Consider the following 15,176-nt stretch of genomic DNA (forward strand, 5'->3'; position numbering starts at 1 on the left):
CAGGTACAGCACGGGGTTAGATACAGAGTAAAGCTCCCTCTACACTGTCCCCATCAAACACTCCCAGGACAGGTACAGCACCGGGTTAGATACAGAGTAAAGCTCCCTCTACACTGCCCCCATCAAACACCCCCAGGACAGGTACAGCACAGGGTTAGATACAGAGTAAAGCTCCCTCTACACTGTCCCCATCAAACACTCCCAGGACAAGTACAGCACCGGGTTAGATACAGAGTAAAGCTCCCTCTACACTGCCCCCATCAAACACCCCCAGGACAGGTACAGCACGGGGTTAGATACAGAGTAAAGTTCTCTCTGCACTGTCCTATTTCACGTTGGATAAACAGAATGGTTTTGTTGGGTTCTTCAGTAGTTTGGATGTTCGCCTATCACTGGGTTTCCATCAGTCACTAGCGCAGCTCACCAACAATCAGAGACGACACATCAGGAAAGTGGAAAGTAGATTTTATTTCACCTGCGACGCTTGGTTTACATTTCATAAATTTCCAGACACTATTCTGTCGATAGTTTGGAAAGGGAGCTGGTCTCCGCGAGAGGCGAAGATTGAGAAGACATTTGATTGAGGTGTTAAAATCATGAGGGGTTCTCACCAGAGCAGAGGCAGAAATTGTCCCCCCTGACAGAAGGCTTGAGGTGGAGATGCCGGCGTTGGACTGGGGTAAACACAGTAAGAAGTCTAACAAAACCAGTTAAAAGACCAACAGGTTTATTTGGTAGCAAAAAACCAGGCTTGAGAACCAGGTGACAACAATTTAAAACGATTGGCAAAAGAAGCAACAGTGACACCAGGAAAAACATTTTTACAGTCGGTGGTTAGGATCTGGAATGCACTGCCTGAGAGCGGTGGAGGCAGGTTCATTCATGGCTTTCAGAAGGGAATTGGACAATAATCTGAAGAGAAAATACCTGCAGGGTTACGGGGAAAAGGCGGGAGACACATACCAAGTGAAAAGAGCCAGCACAGCACAATGGGTCAAATGGCCTCCTCCTACATTGTAACAACAGGAAATTACCAACCGGTGAGTCTAACCTCAGTGGTTGGTAAGCTGATGGAGAAGATCTTGAGGGACAAGATTTATGAGCATTTAGAGAGGTTTAGTATGCTCAAGAATACTCAGCATGGCTTTGTCAAAGGCAGATCGTGCCTTACGAGCCTGGTGGAGTTCTTCGAAAATGTGACTGAACACATTGACGAAGGGAAAGCGGTAGATGTGGTTTATATGGATTTTAGCAAGGCGTTCGATAAGGTCCCCCATGCAAGGCTTCTAGAAAAAGTGAGAGGGCATGGGATCCAAGGTGCTGCTGCCCTGTGGATCCAGAACTGGCTTGCCCAAAGGAGGCAGAGAGTGGGTATAGATGGATCTTTTTCCAAATGGAGGTCGGTGTGCCCCAGGGATCTGTTCTGGGACCCTTGCTGTTTGTCATTTTCATAAATGACCTGGATGAGGAAGTGGAGGGATGGGTTGGTAAGTTTGCCGACGACACGAAGGTTGGTGGGGTTGTGGATAGTCTGGAGGGATGTCAGAAGTTACAGAGGGACATAGATAGGATGCAAGACTGGCCGGAGAAGTGGCAGATGGACTTCAGATAAATACGTAGTGGTCCATTTTGGCAGGTCAAATGGGATGAAGGAGTACAATATAAAGGGAAAGACTCTTAGTACTGTGGAGGATCAGAAGGACCTTGAGGTCCGGGTCCATAGGACTCTAAAATCGGCCTCGCAGGTGGAGGAGGTGGTTAAGAAGGGGTATGGTGTGCTGGCCTTTATCAATCGAGGGATTGAGTTTAGGAGTCCGGGGATAATGATGCAGCTATATAAGTCCCTCGTCAGACCCCACTTGGAGTACTGTGCTCAGTTCTGGTCGCCTCATTACAGGAAGGATGTGGAAAAGATTGAAAGGGTGCAGAGGTGATTTACAAGGATGTTGCCTGGATTGAGTGGCATGCCTTATGAGGATAGGCTGAGGGAGCTCGGTCTTTTCTCCTTGGAGAGACGTAGGATGAGAGGAGACCTAATAGAGGTTTATAAGATGTTGAGAGGCATAGATCGGGTGGACTCTGAGGCTTTTTCCCATGGTGGAAATGGCTGCTACGAGAGGACATAGGTTTAAGGTGCTGGGGGGTAGGTACAGGGGAAATGTTAGGAGGAAGTTTTTCACACAGAGGGTGGTGGGCGAGTGGAATCGGCTGCCGTCAGTGGTGGTGGAGGCAAACTCAATAGGGTCTTTTAAGAGACTCCTGGATGAGTACATGGGACTTAATAGGATGGAGGGTTATAGGTAGGTCTAAAAAGGTAGGGATGTGTTCGGCACAACTTGTGAGGCTGAAGGGCCTGTTTTGTGCTGGAGTTTTTCTATGTTTCAAAGTTGAGCTGTTCAGTTTGAAAGCAGAGAATTCCCAATGGGAACAAGGTGGAGTAACGCTGACCAAGCGAGGCTCACCTCACGCTGGCAGCTGCACTAAAGGGAAAGCAGGTTCCATGTAACTATAGCTGGTTCACTCCTTAAAGACCTCAAAGCAACAGAAGAACAGGAATGGGGACATCACTGCTCCAAGCATGGGATCAAGTGAAAAAATACAGGTTCCCCTCGCACAAACCCAGAATGAGAAACTTCAAACATCCCCACAGTATGCAGTGTCACCCCAAGCAGCCACAGAGCAAATTCAGGTGAAACATTGGAACACCAATCTCAGCATGTGAAATGAGCTTTCAACATAGCGTTACACATCAGCGTGCTACATCTCTCCCAGTTCTCCTTCCATCGCCCGCACAATCACATACAGCTCTGCCAAACCAACCACAGAGGACACAATCAGTGCAGACAGGACCCGCTGAGAGAGAGAGAGAGAGAGAGAGAATATATTACACAGCACATTGAGAACACATCAGCCACATTCTTTGTCTTGCAGCACAACTGTTGCAGCTCAGTACAAGATATTCCCCGTGACATGTTCACTTACTGCATGTATCAGACTCCCAGTTATATTCCACAGAATATAGCATTTGGCCCACAAGGAATCAATCATATCCGTGTACAGTTGTCAACAAACAACAAGTGAAGCTTGGGCAAGGCTGAGCCAGAGAGAGAGTCAGCACGTTACTGAGGGTATCACAGCCCAATCCTGCGTTCAGCTCAGGCCTTGGTTTACCAACTGCGACGGAGATTGGCACTGATTGTAAAATCAGAAGTGTGTTCAAAAAGCAATCTTTAGGTGTTTTATACACATTGACCAGTGAAATCCAGAAACTTGCACATGCTCAGAGTGTCCAGACCCTGAGTAATTGGGAGACTGTGGCTCAGCCAATAGCAGAGACTGAGGCTGAGCCAGCCACACTCGATCTATCCGCGGCTCGCTCACATTGGGGGAAATGTGAGCAGGATCTCATTTCACAGAAGCAATGATCCCACAATTCATTCATTTTCAAATATTGTTCACCAGACTTTATCTATTTCTTAAAGTGCAGGAAAGGAGGCATTTTCCCCAATGAAACCCACATAAGGCCTGTAGCACTGCTGCCTCACAGCGCCAGGGACCCAGGTTTGATTCCTGGCTTGGGTCAGTGTGTGTGTGGAGCCTGCACGTTCTCCCCGTGTCTGCGTGGGTTTCCTCCAGGTGCTCCGGTTTCCTCCCACAGTTCAAAAGACGTGCTGGTCAGGCGCATTGGCCGTGCTAAATTCTCCCTCAGTGTACCCTAGTGCGACGACTAGGGGATTTTTACAGTAATTTCGTTGCAATGTTAATGTAAGCCTACTTGTGACAATAATAAAGTTAAAACTTAACTTTTGCTCTGTCTGGTGCACCTGCTACAGTAACTGACCCATTGAGGCCTGACCCTCTGGTGTGTTAACACTCCCATCATAGCATTTACTGTAACTTCTCTCCTGTAGCCGTGTCCCCCTTTGTGATAAGAACAGGAGTAGGCCATTCAGCCCTTTGGGCCCGCTCCACCATTCAATGAGAATGAGAGACCTTTTAAGTGCCTTGACTGTGAGAAGTGTTATAAAAGTTTCCGAGAGCTGATATTGTTCACAATAACGAGAGACCACTCAGGTACTTTCACTGTGGGACTGGGTTCAGGACATCATCTGACCTCACACTGGGGGGAAACCATTCACCTGCTCCCAGTGTGGGAAGAGATTCACTCAATCATCTAACCTGATGAGATAGCAGTGAATTCACTGATTGGATCTTCCTGTTAGGTCACATCCAGGGCTGATCCAGTCATTGGGGGCCGTTTCTGCTGATGTTAATAAACTTCAATATGGGCTAATATTCTTGATAAAAGTCATATAAATCAGCTTTGTGATAACAACAAAAACACAGCTTTCTTGCACTATTCCCGTATCGTCTGGGTTTTTTTTAATATCTAGAAAGCTATCAATATTAATCTTGAACATTCCCAGTGATGGAGCCTCCAACAGCCTCTGGGACAGAGAATTCCAAAGATTCACCACTCTCTGAGTAAAGAAATTCCTTCTCATCTCAGTCTTAAATGGCCGACCCTTCATTCAGAGACCGTGTCCCCCGGTTCTAGACGCCGTCCAGACATCCTTTCTCCATTTACCCTATCCTGTCAATCTCTGTAGATTTTTGTATGTTTGAATGAGATCACCTCTCATTCTTCTAAACTCCAAAGAGTAACGGTCCAGTCTATTTAATCTTTTCTCCTTGAACAATCCCTCCATTCCAGCAATTAGTTTAGTGAACCTTCACTGCACTCCCTCTACACTAAATAAATCTTTTCTTAGCAGGGAGGACAAAACTGCACACAAGACTCCAGCTGCAGTCTCAGTAATTGCAGTAAGACATCTTTACTCCTCTTGTAATAAAGGCCAACTTAATTGCTTGCTGTACCTGCATGTTAGCTTTCAGTGACTCATGAACAAGGACACCCCGGTCCCTTTGAAGTCCGACACCTCCCACACTCATTATCTAAGAAATACTCGGCATTTCTCTCATTCCTACCAAAGTGGATAAGCTCACATTTCTCCACATTGTGTCACATCTGACAATTTTTCGCCACTCACTCAGCCTCTCCAAATCCCGTTGCAGTGTCTTTGTATCCTCCTCACAACTCACACTTCCACATGGTTTTGTGGTCATCCGCAAACTTGGAAATACTCATGCTTCAATAGGTTTGCAGGGCGCTGCAGAAGGCTATTTGGACAGCTGTGCCTGTACCAGTTTTCTGAAAGAATCATTAACCCATTTTGTCCCACAGCCCAGATTGTTTTCCACAGGTCCAATTGCCTCCTGAAAATTCCTCTGGACTCTGGTTCCACCACCTCTTCAGGTCTGCAGTTCCAGATCAGAACAATCCTCTGTGTGAAAACAATTCTCATTTCCTCATCTTTTGCAATGATTTTAAATTCCTGATCCACTGGCTAAAGGAAGCAGTTTCTGTGTTTGTCCGACCTATAACATTACCCTCTTCATACTCATCAACTTTATTACATTTTCCCAGAGCTCGTCCCTATCGTACTTTGTGAGCGATGTTTCTCGTTTCCCTTTTGTTGTGTGGGCTGCAGCAGATTCTGTTGTACTCACCGCTGCGATGTCTGTGAAGAGGTACTGACTGCCGAGGTATGTGCAGGCAAACGCAGCGGCCACCGTCACCAGGAAGTTAAAGATGGTCACAACCACTGCCTTCACCGATCGCACTGCATCAAAAACAGCAGAGATTAGGAGAACACAGCACGGCTTCAAGAAGCTATGGCCAGCCAGGGGTTACCGGGTCAGCCAGGGGTCACCGGGTCGACCCCAGTGATGCTGGAGTGACAACAGAGCAAAGTTCAACCGTACCAGCAGCTCCTCACAACAGCAACAGCCACTGGGAGCGCTGGGTTTAAAGGGACTGCGGATCTTTGCGGACACAGAAACATTCTGAAGCAAATAGAACATAGAACATTACAGCGCAGTACAGGCCCTTCGGCCCTCGATGTTGCGCCGACCAGTGGAACCAATCTAAAGCCCCTCTAATCTACACTATTCCAATATCATCCATATGTTTATCCAATAACCATTTAAATGCTCTTAATGTTGACGAATCCACTACTGCTGCAGGCAGGGCATTCCACGCCCTTACGACTCTGAGTAAAGAACCTACCTCTAACATCTGTCCTATATCTCTCACCCCTCAATTTAAAGCTATGTCCCCTCGTGCTAGCCATCACCAACCGAGGAAAAAGGCTCTCACTATCCACCCTATCTAATCCTCTGATCATCTTGTATGCCTCTATTAAGTCACCTCTTAACCTTCTTCTCTCTAACGAAAACAACCTCAAGCCCTTCAGCCTTTCCTCATACGATTTTCCCACCATACCAGGCAACATCCTGGTAAATCTCCTCTGCACCCTTTCCAACACTTCCACATCTTTCCTATAATGCGGCGACCAGAACTGTACGCAATACTCCAAATGTGGCCGCACCAGAGTTTTGTACAGTTGCAGCATGACCTCCTGGCTCCGAAACTCAATCCCTCTACCAATAAAAGCTAACACACCGTACGCCTTCTTAACAACCCTATCAACCTGGGTGCCAACTTTCAGGGATCTATGCACATGGACACCCAGATCCCTCTGTTCATCCACACTACCAAGTATCTTACCATTAGCCCAGTACTCTGTATTCCTGTTACTCCTTCCAAAGTGAATCACCTCACACTTTTCCACATTAAACTCCATTTGCCACCTCTCAGCCCAGCTCTGCAGCTTATCTATGTCCCTCTGTAACCTGCCACTTCCCTCCGCACTGTCTACGACTCCACCGACTTTAGTGTCATCCGCAAATTTACTAATCCATCCTTCCACGCCCTCATCCAGGTCATTAATAAAAATGACAATCAGCAGTGGCCCCAAAACAGATCCTTGCGGTACACCACTAGAAACTGAACTCCAGGATGAATATTTCCCATCAACCACCACCCTCTGTTTTCTTCCAGCTAGCCAATTCCTGATCCAAACCACTAAATCACCCTCAATCCCATGCGTCCGTACTTTCTGTAAAAGCTTACCATGGGGAACCTTATCAAACGCTTTGCTGAAATCCATATACACCACATCAACCGCTTTACTCTCATTCACCTCTTTGGTCACCTTCTCAAAGAACTCAATAAGGTTTGTGAGGCACGACCTACCCTTCACAAAACCGTGCTGACTATCCCTAATCAAATTATTCCTTTCTAGGTGATTATAAATCCTATCTCTTATAATCCTTTCCAAAACTTTGCCCACAACAGAAGTAAGGCTCACTGGTCTATAATTACCAGGGTTGTCCCTACTCCCCTTCTTGAACAAGGGGACAACATTTGCTATCCTCCAGTCTTCTGGCACTGTTCCTGTAGACAATGACGACACAAAGATCAAAGCCAAAGGCTCTGCAATCTGCTCTCTAGCCTCCCGGAGAATCCTAGGATAAATCCCATCCGGCCCACGGGACTATCTATTTTTACCCTTTCCAGAATTGCTAACACCTCCTCCTTATGAACATCAATCCCATCCAGTCCAACAGCCTGCATCCCAGTACTCCCCTCGACAACAGTGTCCCTCTCCAGTGTGAATACCGACGAAAAATATTCATTTAGTGCCTCTCCTATCTCTTCAGACTCCACGCACAACTTCCCACTACTGTCCTTGACTGGCCCTAATCTTACCCTAGTCATTCTTTTACTCCTGACATACCTATAGAAAGCTTTAGGGTTTTCCTTGATCCTACCTGCCAAAGACTTCTCATGTCCCCTCCTGGCGCTTCTTAACTCCTTCTTTAGGTCCTTCCTGGCTAACTTGTAACTCTCAAGTGCCCTAACTGAGCCTTCACGTCTCATCTTAACATAAGTCTCCTTCTTCCTCTTCACAAGAGATTCAACCTCCTTAGTAAACCATGGTTCCCTCACACGTCTGCTTCCTCCCTGCCTGACAGGTACATATTTATCAAGGACGCGTAGTAGCTGTTCCTTGAACAAGTTCCACATTACAATTGTGCCCATCCCCTGCAGTTTCCTTCCCCAACCTATGTCAGCTAAATCTCGCCTCATCGCATCATAATTTCCTTTCCCCCAGCTATAACTCTTGCCCTTTGGTATATACCTATCCCGTTCCATTGCTAAGGTAAACGTAATCGAATTGTGGTCACTGTCACCAAAGTGCTCACCTACCTCCAAATCCAACACCTGACCTGGTTCATTACCCAGTACCAAATCCAATGTGGCCTCGCCTCTTGTTGGTCTATCTGCATACTGTGTCAGGAAACCTTCCTGCACACACTGGACAAAAACCGACCCCTCTAAAGTACTCGAACTATAGCTTTTCCAGTCAATATTTGTAAAGTTAAAGTCCCCCAGTACAACTACCCTGTTACTTTCGCTCCTATCCAGAATCATCTTTGCAATCTTTTCCTCGACATCTCTGGAACTTTTCGGAGGTCTATAAAAAACTCCCAACAGGGTGACCTCTCCTTTCCTGTTTCTAACCTCAGCCCAAACTACCTCAGTAGACGAGTCCTCATCAAATGTCCTTTCTGCCACCGTAATACTGTCCTTGACTAACAATGCCACACCTCCCCCTCTTTTACCACCTTCCCTGCACTTACTGAAACATCTAAACCCCGGAACCTGCAACAACCATTCCTGTCCCTACTCTATCCATGTCTCCGAGATGGCCACAACATCGAAATCCCAGGTACCAACCCATGCTGCAAGCTCACCCACCTTATTCCGGATGCTCCTGGCGTTGAAGTGTACACACTTCAAACCGCCTTCCTGCCTGCCAGTACACTCCTGCGACTCTGAAACCTCATCCATGACCTCACTACTCTCAACCTCCTGTACACCGGAGCTACAATTCAGGTACCCACCCCCCTGCTGAATTAGTTTAAACCCTCCCGAAGAGCATTCGCAAATTTCCCCCCCAAGATATTGGTACCCCTCTGGTTCAAGTGCAGACCATCCTGTTTGTAGAGGTCCCACCTACCCCAGAAAGAGCCCCAATTGTCCAGGTGTCTGAATCCCTCCCTCCTGCACCATCCCTGTAACCACGTGTTCAACAGCTCTCTCTCCCTATTCCTCTCCTCACTATCACATGGCACGGGTAACAAACCAGAGATAACAACTTTGTTTGTTCTAGCCCTAAGCTTCCACCCTAACTCCCTGAATTTCTGCCTTACATCCCCATCCCTTTTCCTACCTATGTCTTGAGTGCCTATGTGAACCACAACTTGGGGCTGGTCCCCCTCCCCCTTACGGATATCGAAAACACGATCCGAGACATCGTGGACTCTGGTTCCTGGGAGGCAACATACCAACCGCGAGTCTCTCTCGTTCCCGCAGAATCTCCTATCCGTCCCTTTAACTATGGAGTCCCCAATGACTAATCCTCTACTCCTCTCCCCCCTTCCCTTCTGAGCCACAAGGACAGACTCTGAGCCAGTGACCTGTACCCATGGCTTACCCCTGCTAAGTACCCCCCGCCCCCCCCCCCCCCCCAACAGCATCCAAAAGTGTACTATCCCCAATTTCTACGACATTTTTTGTTTCTCCCCCCACTAGGACGGCTCCCTGTACCTTGGTGCTGTGGTCAGTTTGTTCATCCTCCCTTTCCCTCCCCTTCTGAGCTGCCAGGCCGGACTCTGCGCCGGAGGCACGGCCACTGTTGCTTCCCCCAGGTAGGCTGCTCCCCCCAACAGTACTTAAACAGGAGCACTTATTTTTAAGGGGCACAGCCACTGGGGTACTCTCTAGTACCTGACCTTTCCCCTTCCCCTTCCTAACCGTGACCCACTTGTCTGTCTCTCATGGCCCCGGTGTGACCACCTGCCTGTAACTCCTATCTATCACCTCTTCATTCTCCCTAACCAGACGAAGGTCATTGAGCTGCAGTTCCAGTTCCCTAACGTGGTCCCTTACGAGCTGTAGCTCGACGCACCTGGCACAGATATGGACGTCTGGGAGGCGAGCTGACTCCAGGACCTCCCACATCCGACACTGAGAACAACAAACTGGCCTCACACTCATAATTCCCCCTTTCTTCCAATGACACAGGAAAAACTATCTAAACCTACCCCACCTCTGCCTGTTTACACCGAAGCCCGATGAGCCAAAGCCCGTCAGCTCTCACTCTACTTCCCACTCAGTCCACTGCCCGCTCCCAACGCTGCCCGCTCAAAAGTGCGGTCTGCTTTTAAACCCTCCAAAAACCTTCCCAGGCTTCTCCTGGGCCTACTTACTGTTTTGGAAAAAAAAACCTCCGATTTTTAACACAAATTTAACTGAAAAATAAATAAATAAATCAAATGCAGAAACACACTCCCTTACCCTCAGCCTGCTCCTGTGGAACAATGAACAAATCTTCCCACGTCATCACAAAAAGAGACCGAGCTGCTACTTCCTAACTGGACACCGTGATGCCGAGGTCACAGTGTTGCCCCTGTCAGAATCCAATCCTCACCTGGTCAGCATTGGCAAAGACAGCACATCCAACAGACAAACAGCACCCGTACCACTCCACCACGAGTGGGAGGGACAGAGGGAAGGACGGCGAGAGAGGGAGCGGTCCATTATCTTAGTTTGAACTTTATGTTCAAGATGGAAGGATGTTCACATCCAGCAGACCGAATACGTCAAAACACAGTGTGAGCACACACTGTGATTGGCTACAGACTGGGTGCTACACAGAGTGATGTACCCATTCTATCGAGCCTGTAGCACAGGGTGAGGTGTTGAACAGACTGGAGGTAAAGCTCCCATTATTGTTCAAGTGTGACCTTTCCCTAGTCGCACTGTGACACCTCAGGAATACAGCTGCCAGTTTAGTGCTGAATTCGGTGCGAGTCTGTCTGTGTGGAGAAACAGGAACCAATCCAGAATAAACTCACCTTGTCTTCCCAAATCTCCCAGAGTGCCGTACCGGTGTATCTGCTACAGAAACAGCAATGAGAGAAGGTTATGATCAGGATGTAATTTCAGTCCCAAGCTAGACCAATCAAACATGACAGAAGCAGAGTGAGAAAGACTGAGATCAATTACAACACCTGGCAGTTGACATTTTTGGTAATGCGTCTGTACTCTTGGTTTGCAAGATTCGCTTTGATTGTCTCCAATCTGGCCACCAGCTCTGGGTTCTGAAAGAGATGTCCAAGTGACATGAGGAAAGAACCTTTTAACATTCCAGAACTTACAATGTCTACCAACATCCCTAGTTGTCCTTGAACTGAGTGACTTCCTCGGCCAGAGGGGAATTTGGAGCAGGAGGGTTAAGATCCAGTTGTCATGGTCCACATGGGTACCAATGACATTGGTAGAAAAAGGATAGAGGTTCTGCCGAGGGAAAATGAGCAGCTATGGACTAAATTAAAAAGCAGAACCAAAGGTTAATAATCTCGGGATTACTAGCTGAGCCACGAGCTAATTGGCACAGGGTCAATAAGACCAATGAGGTAAACATGTGGCTTAAGGATTGGTGTGGGAGAAATGGGTTTGAATTCATGGCACATTGGCACCAGTACTGGGGAAGGAGGGAGCTATTCCAATGGGATGGACTCCACTGAATCGTGCTGGGACCAGAGTCCTGGCTAATCGTATAACCGGGGCTGTGATAAGGCTTTAATTTAAATAGTGGGAGGGATGGGTTCAACTGCATGGGAAATTATAAAAACAGATAAAGGGAAGGAGAGGTTATTAAAGTCTCCAGAACAAATAATAGGACAGAGAGTTTAGAAAGGGTCAGGTATCTAACATCAGGCACAGCAGATAAGGGGAGGACAAAGAGAAGGGGAGGCAGTTAGCGCAGGACCGAGGCTGTTGTATTTGAATGCGCGCAGTATACGAAATAAAGTAAATGAGCTCGTAATGCAGATTGAAATTGGCAGGTCCGATGTTATAGGCGTCACAGAGATGCGGCTACAAGGGGATCAGGGCTGGGAGCTAAATATCCAAGGATAAATGTCCTATCGAAAGGACAGGCAGGGGGGCAGACGGGGTGGGGTTGCCTTATGTACCAGCCTCTGAGCAGTAGTCAGGATCTGGGGCACGAAATACACACCTTTTCTATCTTCTGGTGTAAGAAAAGCAAGATTACGTTGGTCATGGAGACTTCAATATGCAGATGGACTGGGAAAAACAGGTTGGTAGTAGATCCCAAGAAAAGGAATTTGTGGAATGTCTTCTAGATGGCTTTTTGGAGCAGCTTGTGGTGGAGCCCACTCGGGAGCAGGGAATTCTGGATTTAATGATGTATAATGAGGCAAACTTGATATGGGAGCTTAAGGTGAAGGAACCCTTAGGAGGCAGTGACCATAACATGATAGAATTCACCCTGCAGTTTGAGGGGGAAAAGCTGGAATCAGATGTAACAGTATTACAGTTGAGTAAAGGCAACTACAGATACATGAGGGAGGAGCTGGCCAGAGTTGATTGGGAGAGGAGCCTTGCAGGACAGACGGTGGAGCAGCAAAGGCAGGAGTTTTTGGGAGACACAGCAACATTTCATTTCTAGGAAGAAGCATACTAAGGGGAGGACGAGGCAACCATGGCTAACAAGGGAAGTCAGGGACCGCATAAAAGCAAAGGAAAGAGCATATCGTGAGGCGAGGAATAGCGGGAAGCCTTTAAAAACCAACAGAGGACGGCTAAAATAGCAACAAGTAGGGGGAGAAAATGAAATATGAAGGCAAACTATCCAGTAATATAAAAGATGATTGCAAGAGTCCTTTTAGATATATAAAGGGTAAGAGTGGACCTTGGACCACTGGAAAATGATGCTGGAGATGTAATAATGAGGAACAAAGAAATGGCAGCAGAACTAAATAGGTACATTGCGTCAGGCTTCATGGCGAAAGACACCAGTAACATGCCAAAAATGCAAGAGAGTCGGGGGCAAAGGTGGCCATTACTAAGGAGCAGGTGCAAGGGAAGCTGGTTGATAAATCACCGAGACCAGATGGACTACACCCCAGAGTTCTGAAGGAGATAGCTGAAGAGATTGTGGTAGTATTAGTGGTGATCTTTCAGGAATCACTGGAATCAGGGAGGGTCCCAGAGGACTGGAAAAAGGCTAATGTAAGACCTCTGTCTAAGAAGGGAGGGAGGCAAAAGGCAGGAAGTTATAGGCCAGTTAGCCTGACCTCGGTCATGGGTAAGATTTTAGAGTCCCTTATCAAGGATGAGATGTCGGAATATTTGGAAGTGCATGGTAAAATAGGGCGAAATCAGCATGGTTTCATCAAGGGGAGGTCATGCCTGACAAATCTGTTAGAAATCTTTGAGGATGTAAGGAGCAGGTTAAACAAAGGACAGCCAGTGGATGTTACTTACTTGGATTTCCAGAAGGCCTTTGACAAGGTGCCGCACAGGACGCTGCTGAGTAAGATAATAGCCCACGGTGTTAGTGGCAAGGCACTATCATAGATAGAAGATTGGCTGACTGGCAGAAGGCAGAGTGGGAGGATAAAGGAGTCCTTTTCAGGATGGCAGCAGGTGAGTTCACAGGGGATAGTATTGAGACCACAACTTTTCACTTTAAAAACCAATGATCCAGATAAATAGATAAAGGAACTGAGGGCATTGTGGCAAGATTTACAGATGATACAAAGATAGATGAAGGGACAGGTAGTACTGAGGAGGCAGGGAGGCTGTAGAAAGACTTGGATAGGTTAGGAGGGTGGCAAAGAGGTGACCACAAAGAACATCGAATACAAGGTGGGAAAGTGCAAGGTTATGCACCTTGGTAGGAAAAACAAAGGCACTGACTATTTTCTAAATGTGGAGAGAACTCAGAAATCGGAAGCGCAAAGGGACTTGGGGGTCCTAGTTCAGGATTCTCTTAAGGTTAACTTGCAGGTTGAGTTGGTAGTTAGGAAAGCAAAGGCATTGTTAGCATTAATTTTGAGAGGAATAGAATACAAGAGCAGGGATGTACTGCTGAGGCTTTATAAGGCTCTGGTCAGACCACATTTGGAATATTGTGAGCTATTTTGCGCCCCGTGTCGAAGGAAGGATGTGCTGGCCCTGGAAAGAGTCCAGAGGAGGTTCACGGGAATGATCCCTGGAATTAAGAGCTTGTCGTATGAGGAGCATTTGAAGACTCCATTTCTGTACCTGATGGAGTTTAGAAGGATGGGGGCAGGGGGGGGGATCTCACTGAAACTTACAGAATACTGAAAGGCCTGGAATAAAGTGGACGTGGGGAAGATGTTTCCATTACTAGGATCCTAGGGCACAGCCTCAGAGTAAAGGGACGACCCTTTAGAACCATGATCTAGACCAAGAAGTCACAAGAATAGGTTGAGAGGCGGTAGGTTTAAAACTGAGATGAGGAGGAACTACTTCTCGCAGAGGGTGGTGAATTTGGGAAACTCGCTGCCCCATAGCGCAGTGGAGCATGAATAATTAAATGGTTTCAAGAAGGAGATAAATAGATTTCTCATAAAAACCGGGTTAAAGGGATATGGGGAACAGGTGGAGAGGTGATTTGAGACCAGGGAGAGATCAGCCATGATCTGATTGAATGGCGGAGCAGGCTCGAAGGGCTGAATTGTCTACTTCTGCTCCTAATTCCTATGTTCCGATGAGATGGGGAGGAATTTCTTCAGCAAGAGGGTGGTGAATCTGTGGAATTCATTGCCACAGAAGGCTGTGGAGGCCAGATCATTGAGTGTATTTAAGACAGAGATAGATAGGTCGAATAGAAATCATAGAAACCCTACAGTACAGAAAGAGGCCATTCAGCCCATCGAGTCTGCACCGACCACAATCCCACCCAGACCCTACTCCCACATCCCTACATATTTACCCACTAATCCCTCTAACCTACACATCTCAGGACACTAAGGGAAATTTTTTTTTTTTAAGCATGGCCAATCAACCTAACCCGCACATCTTTGGACTGTGGGAGGAAACCGGAGCACCCGGAGGAAACCCACACAGAATAAGGGGATGAAAGGCTACGGAGAAAAGGCAGAAGGGGGTTGAGAAAAATATCAGCCATGATAGAATGGCGGAGCAGATTTTAAGTTTATTTATTAGTGTCACAAGTGAGGCTTACATTAACACTGCAATGAAGTTACTGTGAAAATCCCCTAGTCGCCACACTCCGGCACCTGTTCGGGTACACTGAGGGAGAATTTAGCACGGCTAATGTACCTAACCAACACATCTTTGGATT

At 47.2% G+C, this 15,176-nt stretch overlaps 1 protein-coding gene across 1 annotated transcript in view; it reads right to left on the minus strand.

Annotated features, from left to right (window-relative positions):
- Window positions 1-449: 449 nt before the first annotated feature.
- vma12 (vacuolar ATPase assembly factor VMA12) overlaps window positions 450-15,176 on the minus strand; it is a 28,426-nt gene continuing 13,699 nt past the window's right edge. Inside the window, exons 4-7 of the mRNA XM_078224586.1 lie at window positions 11,047-11,136; window positions 10,891-10,933; window positions 5,572-5,684; window positions 450-2,853 (exon numbers count right to left, since the gene is read on the minus strand). Coding sequence (XP_078080712.1) covers window positions 2,758-2,853; window positions 5,572-5,684; window positions 10,891-10,933; window positions 11,047-11,136 — 342 coding nt within the window. The 3' untranslated portion in view covers window positions 450-2,757. The remainder of the gene's footprint in view (window positions 2,854-5,571; window positions 5,685-10,890; window positions 10,934-11,046; window positions 11,137-15,176) is intronic.

This window comes from Mustelus asterias, chromosome 12 (assembly GCF_964213995.1).
Source record: "Mustelus asterias chromosome 12, sMusAst1.hap1.1, whole genome shotgun sequence".
NCBI classification, from domain to species: Eukaryota; Metazoa; Chordata; class Chondrichthyes; order Carcharhiniformes; family Triakidae; genus Mustelus; species Mustelus asterias.